The sequence below is a fragment of the Anneissia japonica genome, unplaced genomic scaffold (genome assembly GCF_011630105.1).
Source record: "Anneissia japonica isolate Jap-2015-1 unplaced genomic scaffold, ASM1163010v1 scaffold287748_len1686314_cov196, whole genome shotgun sequence".
Lineage (NCBI taxonomy): Eukaryota > Metazoa > Echinodermata > Crinoidea > Comatulida > Comatulidae > Anneissia > Anneissia japonica.
In genome coordinates, this window is record NW_022727190.1 from 517,513 (window position 1) to 534,470 (window position 16,958).

Genomic DNA, 16,958 nt, shown 5'->3' on the forward strand with positions numbered 1-16,958 from the left:
CCCCCACAAGACAGGCCTAGACCCCGTAGTCCAAAGCCACGATGAAGTCGTCGGATCAAAATTACAGTAATAATTTTTAAAAACGAGGCTCTAGTATTGGACCCCGATCAGGCATGTGGGACCCCCCCCCCCTCGACAAATTTCTGGAGCCACTGCTATTAACAACCTATTGACAAAAATCAATGCCTTGTCTTCAACTCACCTTAACTTCTTGTCAGCATGAGTAGTTATTGATATTCCCCGTGGAAGAACTCATCTTTGGGCTAGCTTCCGCTGAGCCTAATGCAGGAATGGAGGTGGACCTTACATTAGCCATCCTGTTAGTGATGGGTAATGTGGCCGCATGGTAAGCCTCGTATGCCTCTAATTGTTGGGTTGGTGATGCACTGATCTCTATAGGAGCCCGTTCTTTCCCCTTCTGACCCGGAGGATCCTTCGGTTTTAATTTCTTACGCCATGATGGTCCTCTTCGAAATTTTGCACTATCACTCTAAAAAAATTCAACCAATAATGAGAATGAGAAATATTTTCTTGTAGTGAGTGGAAGCGGTTTAGAGCAGCGGGAACGGTTTGGTTTCCCAATCTCTAGGTCAGGGTTTCAATCCCTTGCTGTGCACTTCACTTGTGTCCTTGAGCAAGGAACTTTATCTGTGTTGCTTCTCTCCACCCAGGAGTATAAATGGGTACCTGGTGGGGTTAAGCATGTGGACTCAATGACCAGGGAAAACAAAGCGCTTTGTAACCTAAAGGAAAGGCGCTATATAAATACCAAGTAACAAGTATTTGCAGAAATCAAACCTAGAACCAAGGGAAAATAAGGTAAGTATCATAACTAGCCAGCTACAACTCCACTGTAATCATTATCACTTACTTCGTCTATCCTACGATCTGTCCCAAATGACAATAAGTTGTTAAATTCTCTTTCTAATATCTGTCGCGCTTGACTTGAGACTGGTATTTGAAGTGCTAAAGCCAAGGTGCTGTGATCAAACGTGTCATCCAGCGCAATCAATGCTCCGTGAACACCGCTTTCAATCAAGTGATTTGCAAAGTCCCGTAAACCAATTGAAATAATCCATTTGATGAGACGATCATTACTCCATACAAGTACATCTGCACAATGAAGAATAGAATTTAAAAATATTATCAATTCGTAATGTTTTGAAATACAGTGGTTGCTAGCACATCATTGTCTACATTGGGTAAGAGTAAGACAAAATATCTACTCTTCACAGATGCAAACAGAAAATGAGTTCTCTAAATATTCTTTGTTTCAAAGACATTTTTGATGAGCTGAAGAACTTAAAGGCTGTTTTCCACTAGGTGAATTTATTTGCGTGAATCAAGAGCGTCAGTTCATCGCATTCACATTTCTATCAGAGTTTTTTGCTTCAGCGAAATCAGTAGTTCGAACTGTTTTTACTTTTTGCGAAGCGAAAAAATCTGCAACCAATCAGAACTCAGGAAGAGAATCAACGTTTTCGATTAGCACAAATAAATTTGCCTAGTGGAACACATCCATAAAGTTCAATATTTGAATTGCATATTTTGTACCTAAAGTAAGTTACTTGCACTTAATTTAAAATAAAGAAAAAAACAATTTCCTAGCCAATTAACATACACATTAATAATACCATTCCTATATTGAATAGGCTGGTATCAATATAAGGGTTCCATAGTAAAAGTCTGTAATCAGTAAATAATGTTTGTTAATAGCTGTTTCGTATTGGAATTGATAACTTATTGGATCCTGTTAAACCTGCAATTAATGTTTCATAGAATGTTTAGGTGTTTCCCCTAGTTTTACTACAGACAGTATGTCATTAATTTTCATTAACGTTGAACCAAAATCATATTTCAATCTCATTTGTTCAAGGAATCAGATGAGTTCATTTAAGGTAAAAAAAAATGTATTCTTCATCATAAAATGTTGGAAATTCATGATCCAATACAAAATGCACAAGAAATATAAATATATAATTGTTCTATAAAAGGAATTAGGTTAAAAAAAATTGTCTTTTCATATATATACACGTATAAAATTATGTTGTTTCTGCATTTATTCATAATGCACTTCATATCATAGAGTTATTGAGGCTTATTTCTCTTACCTTTAACTTCACCAGCACTTTCTTCTCTTCTCCTTTCGAGTTCCTTACGATCATAGTTTAATTTCTTCAGACACAGTATTCCATATGAAAAACTTGTCCTATTTATCAAATAGACATAAAAAGAAATGTATTACAATCCTTGGTAAAGAGATACAATATAAAGTAACCTGATTGACTTTAGTTTTGTAACTAGGAAATTCAGACTGGGTTATGTGTACCACTAGCATCAGTGTACCACCACTACCACCTCTGGTGGTAGATAACAACCAACTGGATTATTCGGTAAGTATACTACAATCATTAACATGCATATGTGGTATGTTTTACACAGAGTGTTCTCCACAGGGAGGACAGCCTGATGGAAAGTGCCAAAGACACCAAGATCTGCATGGTTTACTAACGCACACAGACATAGTGGTTACCAACTATAATATGCTGCCCTCAATGTGGAGGTTTTGCGTTCAAATCCACCTTTTCAATGTATTTACATGTTTTTTATTACCTGTATATATATATTATATATAATATATATATGTTTTTTAATGTAAAGCAATCAAATTCAGCCATTGGCTGCTGATTGCTAATCTTATAAATAAATAGGGACAACACATTTTTCTCAAAATGTATTTTTATTATTTACCACCAGTGGCGGTTAACTTCCTACCAAAGTTACTATCAAATGCATTCATAAGATTCATTGCATATTATGCAATTACCCTGCTGATACCGTGTCTTTATGGGAATATCCAAGGGTATATACCACTTGGCCTCATAGCTCAGTTGGTAGAGTATCCAAACAGTAATTGAAAGGTTTTGCGTTGCGATCCTGATTGGGCCAATACATTTTTCTCAAAAATGTATTATGATCATACCTAGTAATAAATGATAAATTGACACAATTGTGATCATACCTATGAAAGCTGTCCACCATCTTAAGTTGTCCTCTCAGTTCCTTCTTGGTAAGGTGATCAAGCATACGTGCATCTACCAGACATTCCATGAAAGTACTACGATACTGCGGCAGGCCGATAGAGGGCAGCCATTCGTTTCCTATCCACTCATGGTTCATGTCTCCAAATGCTAATGACTGTGAAGAGGCAAAATATCAGTGAATTAAAAGTAATTCTCATCCCAATGGGCGCTTATAGTCAATAGAAAATACTTGAAGTTCACTAACTTTCATCAACCACAAATTTCATTACCTTCACCACCAAACCTTTATTATGATCATTCTTACCATCACTATTATAATATCAGCACAACCACAATTGTCGCAGTTAAGAGAAATTACAGTGTCATTTACATAAAGCATTGGAGCCTCATTTTGTCACACAGAAACAATGCTTTACGTTAATTAGCGTAATTACTATATAAAGTGTACGCCAAAGAATACGTAGGTCTACTGTCATGTACTGCAGGTGTCAACACATTTAATATTTTTGCCTTGTTTTTTGCCTCACATTTTTAACTCGTTTTGCCATGTATTACTTTGATTGGTATTAACCAACCCCCCCCCCCCCAACATCATCATTAACAACCTGGTCATCATCACCAACCTTTCCACCATCTGAATGTTAACATCTAGAAATGTTTTGCTTATTTGTAAAAAATGAAGAAATTGTAATATGAAATATTTAGTTAAATAGGAAAAAAAAAAAAAGATGAAAAAATGAAATTTCAGTACAGTACCTCCAAGATCTATATAACTTTATATATAAGATTACAGTATATTTTTGTCTTAGAATTAGATGGGTTTACAACAGATTGTTAGAATATTCAGATTATTTAGATTACACAGATAACTAGTCAGAATATGTAAATTATTCAGATTATTCATATAATAACTCAATTATTTAGAATATGTAAGTATTCAGATTATTCATAATATTCAATTATTCAGATTATTTATATCAAATTACTCAGAATATGCAAATTATTCAGACTATTTACAATATTCAATTATTCAGAATTATGTAAATTATTCAGATTATAATTTCAATTATTTAGAATATATAAATTACAGTATTCAGATTATTTATAATATTTAATTATTCAGAATATTTAAATTATTCAGATTATTCATAATAATATTTAATACTGTAAAACCAGGAAATTTAGCGTGCATTAAACTTTCGCCAATTTCGCGAATGGCACAGATTCGCGAAAGTTTTATGCCGCGAATAATTTTCATGTCACATTTTCTATATTTCAAAAAAGATCGGTAGAATACCATACAAAATTTAGGAATATAGTATGTATGAGTGAGTACTGTATGTGTGTAAACTTTTCTCTTTCTTAACTGTGCTGGATGGCCAGCTAAGTCCTGGTCCTCCAGCTGAGGACTGCATTCTTACGATGCCTAGACTAGGCCTAGCTACTGTAGCCTAGACAGTGGCTGTAGGCCTATCTAACCTAGGCCTAGAACTCACGAAACGATATTTTCCAGCTATTGTATGGTATTCCTCTCATGAATAAAATTTAGGCCTTTTGCGATTCGCGAAAGTTTAATGTCGCGAAAAAAGGCCGAAATTATCAATTCGCGACATATATTTTCTGCTTTTACAGACCTTTTTCCGGAGTCTCAATCAAACTTAACAACTGACCAATCAGAACAGTGTTTGCACCAATATCCAAGGGGCAGGGCTTATTCATAATTTTCAATTATTTGAACAAGATACAACATAAATTTATAGCACACTTTAAGATTATTGAGATTATTCAATTATTCAGATTATTCGATTATTCAGATTATTTGATTATTAAGATTATTCAATTAAATTTAACAGGAATAATTGTAAATTAATCCCCTTTATTAACTTTAAAAAATGATGTGAATTTCCAAATACAATATGCCCCAACACTTATTGGTCAATATTTCTATGTTTTATTCATTTTACAAAAAAGAATTTTGGATAGCTTAGACTCAGTGCAATTTAAAAATTATGGGTAGTTAATCTCTTCTAAAATTATGGTACTTTCTATGAATAACCTGGGCCATTTCCATTTTCCTTGGAATCCATAAACTTAAGCAGCAAATACTGGCAAAATAATTTGATAACACATTTAAAACTTCCTTAAAATTATCTATCGACAAGTCACACAGGAATGAGAATATGGGGTATATTTTATGACCATGAAATGTTAGTGTGCACTGGAAAAGCATGTTTCAAAGTATTATATTTGAGAATTTCCTTTTCGTAAAAAAAAATTTTGAGGAAGCCTGTAAAAGCTTAATGTGAAGATGCAAGAAAACCTGTGCAACCTTATAGATAACCCAATAAAAACATGATTTAAAATTGATAATAGAGGACCAATTATTAAATGATTAGTTTCATAACAGGATATGAGAGTGTGAGTGATAAAAGCTGTGAATAAAAATTATTTTCTATTAAGTGCTAATTACTCTCTTATTTCAGATAACTTTTATAATATAAGCCAAAAATAGTGTTAAAAAAATGATGTCATATTAAATGCTATTTAAATGATTCACAGCAAATTAGAAAATGATATTTGAATATTTAGGGAGCAAATAGATAATGAAGAAAATCTTGAAAAGTTGAATGTGAAAAACAAAAACAAAAATGTGATCCCAAAGTTTACCTCCTGGCTGTCAGATTTATTTGACAGATAAATAGTGGTGGGTTCACTCTGAGGAAAAAGTTAAATTATATCAAGAATTTATAAAACTGAAGTCTTGGGTTGGAATCCAAGATTGTTGTGACTTGGCTGTACTAGTATCAGTATAGATCTACTTAAAATGAAACATATTCATAAAAAGTAACACAAAATAAAACAAACAGAAAACTAAGTTAAAAGGGTATTTGCATTGTCTAAACGCTGACAAACATTGGACTGGTATTCAAATGGCATTGACAAAATGGTAACTTTAATTCTATCATCAATTATTTTGTAACATTCCAGAAATGTAATTATGGTGGGTGGAGCCATCCAACCCTGGAGGTTTCCACCCAGTCTAAAGCAAATTTCATGGTCCACCACCCACCTTTAAACCTCCTTTGCCCATCCTTAAAATTCACTTTTATTAGTTAGAGTTTACCAATGTTACCACTTACCCACCATTAAAATGTCTACCACCACCCTTAGTTTTGTACAGCTACAACCCTGCATTTTTAAAACTCCTTTAAGTACCCTTCACCCAGATTTGTAATAAAGGCCTCTAATCTCAAATGTACCACCTCAAATGCCAAGAACTGAAATATATGTTATTTTGATGTGAATATGTGTATTCTTCATTGCAGACTGAAATGTTACAGATAGAAGCCCATCATGCCCAAAGTCATCAAACATGGTAGGGCGTTACCACATGAAACGTGAATAAACAGAGCTATGATAGACAGATAATGATTATAGAATAATTAAATAACACTTACTGTCCTTGAAGTTGGCGGAGCAGATGGACTTGTAAGACTGACCATCTCCTGGATGGCTAATCTGAGCTTTAGCCGATGCAGTGGATTACTGATGCCAATCTCACGCTGGATCTCTGTGTCGGACAACGCTGACATTATTGCTCCACTCTTCACGTTAGCCCTGCATGCGGCAACGTACCACGCGGGCATACCAACCCAGAGCTCTAACCACGCTACCACCGTCGGACCATTCCATAATGCAAATGGGGTACCTGCTTTCATTGCTTCTGCTAACAGTTCATGTCTTTGAAAGGAAAATTAATAATATAAAATACATAAAAACAACTTCATTTAGCTTCAAATGTAGTATATTGAATTCCATTCATGTTAAGCCAAGAAAAGTTCCGAAAATATGGGTTGAAAGGTACTGGTGAGAAATAACCCTTAAACTTCTTATTGTTGGATCAACTTGGAAAATAAATTTTGATAGGAGAGTGAAAATTTTCAATTCAAATTAAACTTACTTCTTTTTCTTACGACGGTCGAAGTCCTGTTGTCTGGTTCCTAGTCCAATTCCAACACCATGCTGGTCTTGTGATGTGCTCTCTGCCTCAAGATAATGAGCTAAGGTCAGAAACAGACAGAAAAAATATTCATCAAAAGCTTCATAAAAAGTTAACAAATTAAGGGTCCTACTTACTAATTATGAATTCAAATTGCACAATTAAAGTAATTAATTGCTTTATTAAATTTATATAATATAAGCCATTTCCAATTGGTCTATCTTTTTATAATTATCACATATATTATATTTTAATAATTTTGTATTTCTAATCCAATTGTGAGATACTTGCTAGTTCATGAATAGAATATTAGCTTATGGAATGCACTGTGTTTTTTGTATTGTACAGTAAAATTATTCTCCTAAATACAGATGATTCAATTTTATTAGTTTATTATCATAATTAAGATAATTTCATAAATGTGAATTTGATTGACTAGTAATGAATACTTCTGTAATATATTCATTTCTGATTTATTTATAGGCCTACAGTAATTTATTAATGTGAATGAGAATATATCATCAATACTCTATTTACATAATCTTTCTCTTTACATTTATTATTTAATGGGAGAATGACAAATGTTCTGCTGTAACAAATCCACTAACATCGTGTGATTAATTGTAATGGGTTCTGTAAATATTGAATGGTGACAGGCTTTCATGCCAAACATACTGAAGCCCAGCATATCACCGTGAATGGTATGTACATGTGTACAGCGGGTTCGAGTACACAGAGAATGCTTTTCCGTCAATTATCAAATTGTAGAGAATAAACACGAACACTAAAGGCGGGCACTCGCTGCGATCAACGGTTGTCAGCTGACGCCAATCTATGAAAAAGGCAACTTCACAATGTCCGCGCAACTGATCTTTATTAATGACGATCCATTTAGACTGCGACAATCATCAGACGGCGTTGTATTAGTCGGTCACCGTTGTACGACGCAACGTGTGCCCGGCTTATATGTATTCAATAAAAAGATAGTGTCTTTTATACACACATAGAAAAAATGTTGATAAATATATTTCTGAATTGTACTTTATATGGTTTAGTGCTGCCTTGGTATGTTTTTGGTACTTGGTACAATACTTAGTGGTTAGTGCATTTGATTGATTACATATTCAAATTTTGTGTTGAGTGCATGTTCCTTCAAATATGATGTGTATAGGTGTACTTATACTAACACTTGGTACTGAGAGTATCACTCGTTAATTTTGTAATGAATGTACTCTCAATAATAAGTTGAGTGTGGACTCTCATTGAGTGGTATGGATGTTCTCACTCAGTTCACAATATCAATCTGGTGGTCTTTGGTGCAACTTGTGTGAGTAGCTAGCAAACAGGTTGCAGAAAAGTAAACATGGTACCAACCACAGGAACTGTAATCATTCAAGAACCATGGAATGGGAAGACAATGGGATGAACAGCCTTTGAATGAAACCAATTGGAGAACCATGAAACCGATTGGAGAACCATGGATTGTCAATCAAACTGACCAATCATATAAGGGCAAGGAATATGCACGTGTCATACAAACACACATTTTGTCCAACAAATGCACATGTTCGCGTATGTTTTAACAGCGTCGTTTTTTGGAACCTTAGCAACAGTATCGAAGGGGCAGGAATTGCGGAAAGGTCCCTTAAAGATGATGAAGTATACCATGGGAATGGGCCTATAGAAAAAGCAATCATGGAAAAGGTAAACTATGGAAAGTGAAAACCACTGAAATTAAAAATTACAGAAAATACTTTCCATTAAATCGTACATTATAACCAACACATTACAAAAGAAATATTTTTGCAAAACAAAATTAAACAAAATCTACAAGGAATAAATGTTCAAGATTAAAAAGTAATACAGTACTGGAAAAAGATGATGCTGCATAAAAAAATATATCAGAAAAATATAAAAATGGCATGGACAAAAATCAGTATCCTAATTCAATGTTGCTTCAGCTGACAGTAAACAAAACAATCAGTCTTTGATACATAAAACAGAATGAAAAAAGAGGAAAAATTACTGATATTGAAATTGATTTGTGACGTACAACACAAAGCTGATCGTTAAATAGAGAGACTATAATGTGCCTAGTCACTTCTATGCAGTTAAAAAAGAGAGTGCAAAGCATGCTGGGAATCTGTTTCTAAAGTTCATGTCATGAGAGCCACCTACCAGTATTTCAAGGGGTGAAGGGAAATCATATTTAAACTATCATTTATATAGGGGATGGTATAAAGACAAATATTAAAAATATACTAAATATATATATACTTTTGAATGCCTTACAATTTGCATATAAAGGGAATGGCTGGCTTCTAAGACAGAAACTCTCCTACTATTATGAAACTAAAAATTATTAATTATAATATGAAACTTTACAATAATATTGACATATTACAACACTAGTACATGTAATTCAATGAGCAGACATCTTTTTAATTATCCTATGCCAATGGGATGTATGGGGAGGGTATGGTAATGTATGTGGGGGTTTGAGTGTATGTGTGTGCTGTGCACGTTTTGATCAGATTTTTTCACATGTTAGGATGCCGATAATTATGTTCCATTACCTATGACACATGCAAGCTCCTTTCACACTTGTCACATGGATAATCCTACACTATTTTGGATTTAATATATATTTTTGAAATTTATTTAGTATTATCATTTATATTATTCACAATATATTTTTTTTGTTTGATAATAAATTGTGAATTATTAAACCTTCATTGGTAGCATGTGTTGTTTTTTCTAGTAGGAATTTTGTACAGGCTTTTTATCTGTCATGTCTACTCATATAATTTCTGAAGTCTCAATATTCTGAAGTGCAGGTTGGATTGCTGTGTTGTTTTGTTAAAGAACAGATGCAACATATAACATACTAATCTATAATCAGGCTTTTATTGTCACTGATTTTACGATATAGGTGTGTGGGAAAAGGAGAAAAAAAATAAGGTTCAAAATAGGAAAGTCTGAAAAAAAGGGGAGAAAAACTATATATTTTGAGATTCAGGCACAATTTTAATCTACCTTGGAATTGATGCCATAGCATAGTGGCTGTGAAAAACAAGTAAAATACATAATCAATTAAATATTAATTATCAATAAATTTTCAACAAATATAATTATTCCTATAAGTGAACTGTATTTAAAATGCATAATTTCTTTAAATGCTTTTATAAAATGTGTACTATAATACAAATTTTAAATGTAATTTCACATAATTTTTTTTTTCTCGAAAATATGGATTATTTTAAATTTTATTATTTAAAAATAATTAATATCTGTTGACAGTTTAATATTCAAGATATTGTTTCTATATCTAAGAAATAAAAGAAAACTAACAGACAATAACAATTCTATCCTCTAACAATAAACTAATCTAAATAGACGTTTGTTTAATTTAAAGTTTAAAGGATCCATAATATGAATTAACTTGTATGGATTCTTAAGATTTTATAAAAGGAGAAAAATGACAGAAAACTCTTAAAGTTAAAAAGACAAAACCTGACCTGCAAACCAGCAAGAAACGGAACAACAGGCAGAGAGAAAGAGACGGACCAGGGAAGACACAATGGTGTTATCTGCTAGCATACCCACAGCAAGCTGTATCCATGTGTGTTAGGCTTTAATGTGAGAACTAAGTATGTAAATATATTATTCATTTGAATTGCAGTGTTTTATGTTTTATTTTCATCAAAACTGATAAAAATCCTTATCTACTACCCTCAAGTAGACTAAGAACTAAGCACAAAGAAAATAAAATTTAAAAATAGGGGGGAAATTAAAGCAAAATGTTAACAAAAAACTGAAAAACAGTGGAATTTATGCTTTCATGCAATCAAGGAGAAAGTCTTTTATTAAGAGACAAGAGACACTATGATTATGCAGGGGAAAATATGCCAGAAATAAAAATGAATCACTTACAAGAACTGAAATTAAAAAAGACCAAGAGGTGATAACGTATGCCTAGTTCTTATGCTACTGAGAGGGCAGCAGAGCTGCGGAGTACTGTTGGTTACCTTGTGCCACCGATTCTTTACCGCCATCTCTGACTCTCCGCAGAGTTTTATCCTTTTTTCCAAAGAACCTACCAAGGGAGCCTTTGAGACCTGTGGGCTTCTTCGGATGTTTGGTGAGCGAGTCTTGACTGCTGTTGGTACTACTGTGGGGACTGGGTGTGTTGGTGTCACTTCCAAATGAGTCCCTTAAAAAAAGCAAGCGTATTTGAAGCAAAATTAATTGAAAAGTTACCAAGTTGATGGTTGTTCCAAATGTTTTTTGTACTACTAATTATATGAATTACTATGTTGTCATCACTAAGGAAATGAAATAGCACAGTAGGAAATGTAAGGATGCTGCTAAGGAGTAAGGTATGATGGTACTGCTTAAACAGTGAAACAACTATATTTTAATACATAAGAATGGGTAAATTATGTTGCAAAGAAGTGTAATGTTTTTGTTAAAGAAGTGAAACAACATTTCTGAAGAAGTATATTACTAAAGCCTATTTTCCACAAGGCGAATATATTTTCGCGAATCAAAAGCATCGGTTCACTTCCTGAGCTCTGATTGGTTGCGCATATTATTTTTTGCTTCACAAAAAGTAGAAACAGTTCTAACTACTGATTTTGCTGAAACGAAAAACTCTGGTAGAAATGTGAATGCGCATTAACTGACAATTTCAATTTGCACGAATAAATTCGCCTAGTGGAAAACCAGCTTAAGGAAGCACAATGCTGTTCTAAAATACTGAAGGAACATTCCTGGGTGTAATTATGTTACTAAGGAAATGTTTACGTATAAAAAATGACATCTCTATGCGTAATGCTGCCAACCTAAGGAAATAAAGGCCTTCACTAAGGAAATGTAATGTCATCCATAAAGATATGTAATACTATCCCTACAGAAATATAATGATATATGTAAGTTACTATACAAAAATTGGATAGTAATCACAGAAAAGCAAAGATGAAAAAAAAAAGAAAAATAATGATCCTAATAAGTAATCAAAAAAATTAATCTTAATTTTATATGATACACTTCCAATAATCACAGAAGAAAAAAAAATACTTGTGCTTTAATGTTCATGCAAAAGCCATAGATCATGTGATAATAGTAATCTCAAAACATTAATAATAAATATCAAAAATGAAAGAAATAAGAAAATAACAAATAGCAAAATGCAAAAATTATGATTTTATATGAAATGTGCTTGTAATAACTCTCTGGCATTTAATATCAAGCAAAAAAAAGAATGGAAAACTTGTTTAAAAGACAACAAAATATGTGACCTTTGAGTGGAATGTGTCAAGAACTTGGCAGACTGCTGTTTTTAATCCTAACAAGCACTTAGAATCTACATGCACGGTATTCATACGTTATATAATGACAAGTGGCAACACATTTGTAAATATTACCAACATATGATCCTGAATTGTACAGATATTGCAAATTTATTCGTGCAATTTTTTATGCTATCAGCAATCGGTACACTAAACAAAATTACTAGCAATTTAATAACCTCCAGCACCAACTAGGCTCGTCATTGAAATAATTGTAATAATATCAATAATTAAAGAACATTAGGGCATTTTGTAGAATGTATCTTGTCAATCAATAAAGTATTGATCACTTTGGGATATCAAAATCGATTGAAAGAGATATAATATCATACAATCAAATTTTATAGTTTTTGTATATTTATTGGACAAACTAAAATTAACTGTTAACTAAAATTTAACCTACAAACAAGCATCATTGACAAACTATAACAATAATAATTGAACATCAAATAATGAGAATTATAAACTGGAAATATAATAATGTATAAAATATTAAAATTTGCAAATCACAGACAAAACCAATGTTTGTAAACTGAAGAAAAATATAGAGCCAATGTCAATATGTATCATACTATCATTTATTATTTTGAATTTGAGGAATCTTTGTATCCAAAACGGAAATATACTGTCTGTTTGAAACTAGATAATATAATTTGAGCGACTTTGCTGTGTTCGTCTTAAGGAGGCCCTTGGTGTTGCTAAATGTTAAAGGGCAGGCCTTTGGAAACATTCTGTAAATAAAATGAGTTTGAATAACAATAAATGTATAAGTCCTTGTATTTTTGCCTGCATTAGACTATGTTGTGAATCAAGCCATATAAACAAACAATAAGGCAAGTATCATCTGCATTTGCGATAATCATCTTTGACCATTAGTACTGACAATATAAACTAGGTCCTTAAATGTTTGTTTATATGCCATGACCTTTGACATAGTCATGTGCAGTTGAAACTACTGGAGGACATATTGATACATTGATTAGTATTGATTCTTATTGATTATTTACATGAATGCATACATAAGATTACATCAATGATAGACTCAGTACATATTTACCAATGCGATCCATGATCTGGTAAAATGTGATTTGGTAACCCTTGCCTTATATTGCCAACACTACAAAATACAATGTCATTTATCTAGCATTACTTATCTCTGTACCAGATCCTAACTATGTAACTTTTAAATTAATAATAGTCAATGTTTTGGTATGCTGTTAATTTTGAATGATTAATTTATTCTTTAAGATATCGTATCTGTAAGATATGAGATTGATAATCAAAACAACATCAAATAGGTTTTAGGTCCTAATTATAATACTGTTGTTGTTTGTTGGTTTGTATTAAATTTGCACTCCTTTTGCAATGTGATGTACGTACCAACTGACTTCTAAAAGGACACAAAGAAATTTTGAATCTTTACAGAGATTGGTTATTATAATTAACAACATAAAAAGCTGGATATATTTTGAAATAAATGGTAAAGGAAAATTTGAGATCACTTTGGGAGTCTCTGATTTTTTGACAACAAAATAAGAAAATATTCATCATCTCTATATGCAACATTATTATTATTCAAATAAGGAAAGTGGTCCAACATTTACAATGTATCAGAAAATAATTGATGTTTGCCTAAGCCTCTTTTCTTGACTTAAGCAGTGGAATGTTTTTTTTTTAGATGTGTAAAAAATCCTACAATATTACAGGCAGGCTCATGGTACTAGAAATGAAGCAAGTAATTAGCAGCTCATGACTCCATTACAATATGATATAACAGACTGTTAATTGTCTTCTTTTTTTCATTTTTTTTTTTTTAACTACCTATTAGTGTCGCTGTCGTGCTGACACAGCTACTGTTCCACGAGTTGTAAAAGATTGATAGTATAAATAAACGTAAAAAAACTGAGGTGTTCAGACAACATATGGAATGTGTGAAATACAATAATATATCATACACCTACACTTTAGAGCATGTATGACAAGTCCTATGCCGCTTCTGCTAAATCAATCATTTACACATACATGCTTTAAATAAACATTATCAATAACAAAAAAGCATTCTTGTTTGAATCTGTGGGTGGAACTTGCGTACATTTAATTGGTTTCAAATTTTTTTGCACATATTTTTACTAACCACTACCATGAATTAATGAATTAACAGACTGAAAACAAAATTTGAAAATTAAAGACTTCAAACACATGACGTAAAACACTCTACTGCTTTGCTTCAAGCGTGTTAATGCAATATTGAGATTCTAAACTAAACAATTTGATTAGATGCCCTCCCTTACTAAATATTGGGAAGAAAAGGTGAAAACCTATTCAAACAAAGATCTCTTCCCCTTCTTCCCACCCACCAAAAGAATATAAATAAAAATACAAAATTTCATAAATTATATCAGGCAAAAAAAAAAAAATTAAATTTATACACAAAAAGCACTTTGGACTGATAATTATTCTGTTTATTAGAAGACTGACTGCATCTTGTTGTAACCATGGAAGCCTTTACCTAACCAAAATTAAGTTAACAGCACAAACACTCAACAACATGATCCTGCTACAGCCGCACTTTACAATCCAGAATATTAATTCCAACACATACCTTCTTTGCTCTTCGTCAACTTCTACTGTGAGAGTTGCACCTTTTTCAGGATGGTCCTGCCTTGGTGAAACCGGGGGACTCGATTCACAACGGATCGGCCTAAATTCCTCCTGACTTTCTTCCCGTCTATAGTTACCCTGGAAATGTCAAATTTCATTATTAAGTCAATTTCTAAAATGAAAAAAAAAATCAATATTAATTTTTAACTTGAAAGTATTAGTGATAAGTAATGTATTAAGTTTGTGCAATTATTTTGTTAAAAAGAATCATAACTTTGTAATTAAACCATGATAAAATTAAGAGACAATAAAAATAACATTATGAAATATGTTAGTTATAATATATAGAATAACATCCAAGTACTTGTACACTTTAAATAAGTTTCTTTCCTTAAAGATGTATTGTCCCTTGCTAATGCCAAAACATCATTAAAAAAATAAATTTGAAATAAACTTGCTCATATTGCAATAGCATACGAATTATTAACTTGTGCATAGAAATTATTGAATATAAAAAATGTGTACCCTGATTTTTAAACCCAAAAATTGGAAGTGACTGGAAGTGTTTCTATCATTTTTCGCTGTAAACTGATGAATAGACATCTTTAAATACACTAATTTTTATGTTCAAGTTGATAACTATTATGTTACTTCAAAATGGGCAAGTTAATTAAAAAGAATATTTTTATGATTTTTTTGGTATTTAGCATGGGACAATACATCTTTAAATCTTATACTTTAGATCAGTGAAAATACTATAATTGTATGAACATAAAATATGACTAAACCCATATATATATATATACATACATAACACTTCTGCAAATACTTGTTTTGTGAGAAATGTTGAAATAAAAATGTGATAAAGATAAGTATACAGCCACCATACTAAGTGCATTCACCTCAAACCCATACATAAAAATAATCATTCCTAAACAGCAAACATAAACTATCTAGTATGATTATAATTTCAATAAAATAAACCCACATATTTTCACAAAATATCTTTCCTCTTCAAAATAACCAAACTTTTGCATTATTGTTTTGTGATAGATTAGCAAAAACTATTGGAATCAACTTTTTGGAAAAACAAAAACGATTATAGTACTTATGCCGATGTTAATATGAATGAGGTATAATAATTATTATTGTTGGTAACATAATATCATGCATTAATGTCATAAACCATGCTATCCTTTTCTCAATCAGAATCCATTCATGCATCAAATTAAAGGATACATTAATTCATTAAGTTACTAGTAGAATGATCATTCATGCTGCTTACACTCGGAAAATGTTTATATCTTACCGAAGGGTCTAAAAATAAATCATAATTTCTTCTCTTTTCATTACTTTTTGTCTCACTATCTTAAATTGCTATATTGTATATGGTTCTTTTCCATTACTAGCCTAGTACATAGAAAAGAGCCATAACAGGCACAGTAGAACACTCTCCTTTGAGACACCCCTGTTTTAGGGGACACCCCCAATTCCTATTACACTTTTTCGGCCACGGATGAAGGGAAAGTGTATCTTTTAACACAATGGCTAACCCCCTATTCAGGGGACACCCTATTAATGAGACACTTTTGTTAGTCCCAAAGGTGTCTTCTTCATAGGGGTTCTACTGACATCATAAATCCAATGATTTTATTTTTCAACACATCTCAAATCATTATCCTTTATTTGTTTGTATAAGCCCACCTCACATACAAGTGCTCTGAAGTTTTTAAATTATCAGCCTTTTTATAGCATTTTATTAAGCTACTGTATTAGAGTACTATGTATCAGGTGTAACCTATTGCCTTACATTGTACTAAAACCAAACATAATATATTATCAACATTTTATAGACTATCAACCTATTACAATGTGAAGTGGTTAGAGGCTTTATTGGCATTAAGTGCTATAAATAGAAGTCTAAAATATTATTATTTTTACCATCACCATATTACAGTATAC

General features: G+C 32.2%; 1 protein-coding gene across 6 annotated transcripts in view; it reads right to left on the bottom strand.

The window, feature by feature from the left end:
- Positions 1–16,958, bottom strand: part of LOC117113551 (liprin-alpha-1-like) — a 57,050-nt gene that overhangs the window by 3,654 nt on the left and 36,438 nt on the right. For 4 of the 6 annotated variants that reach the window (XM_033256915.1, XM_033256914.1, XM_033256911.1 and 1 more), the window contains 10 exons: positions 14,998–15,134; positions 13,453–13,512; positions 11,073–11,257; positions 7,006–7,105; positions 6,503–6,785; positions 5,712–5,759; positions 3,023–3,198; positions 2,112–2,209; positions 872–1,113; positions 203–490 (listed from right to left, as the gene is read on the bottom strand). In XM_033256915.1, coding sequence (XP_033112806.1) covers positions 215–490; positions 872–1,113; positions 2,112–2,209; positions 3,023–3,198; positions 5,712–5,759; positions 6,503–6,785; positions 7,006–7,105; positions 11,073–11,257; positions 13,453–13,512; positions 14,998–15,134 — 1,605 coding nt within the window. In that variant the 3' untranslated portion in view covers positions 203–214. The remainder of the gene's footprint in view (positions 1–202; positions 491–871; positions 1,114–2,111; positions 2,210–3,022; positions 3,199–5,711; positions 5,760–6,502; positions 6,786–7,005; positions 7,106–11,072; positions 11,258–13,452; positions 13,513–14,997; positions 15,135–16,958) is intronic. The other 2 variants (XM_033256913.1, XM_033256912.1) reach the window with 2 other exon arrangements.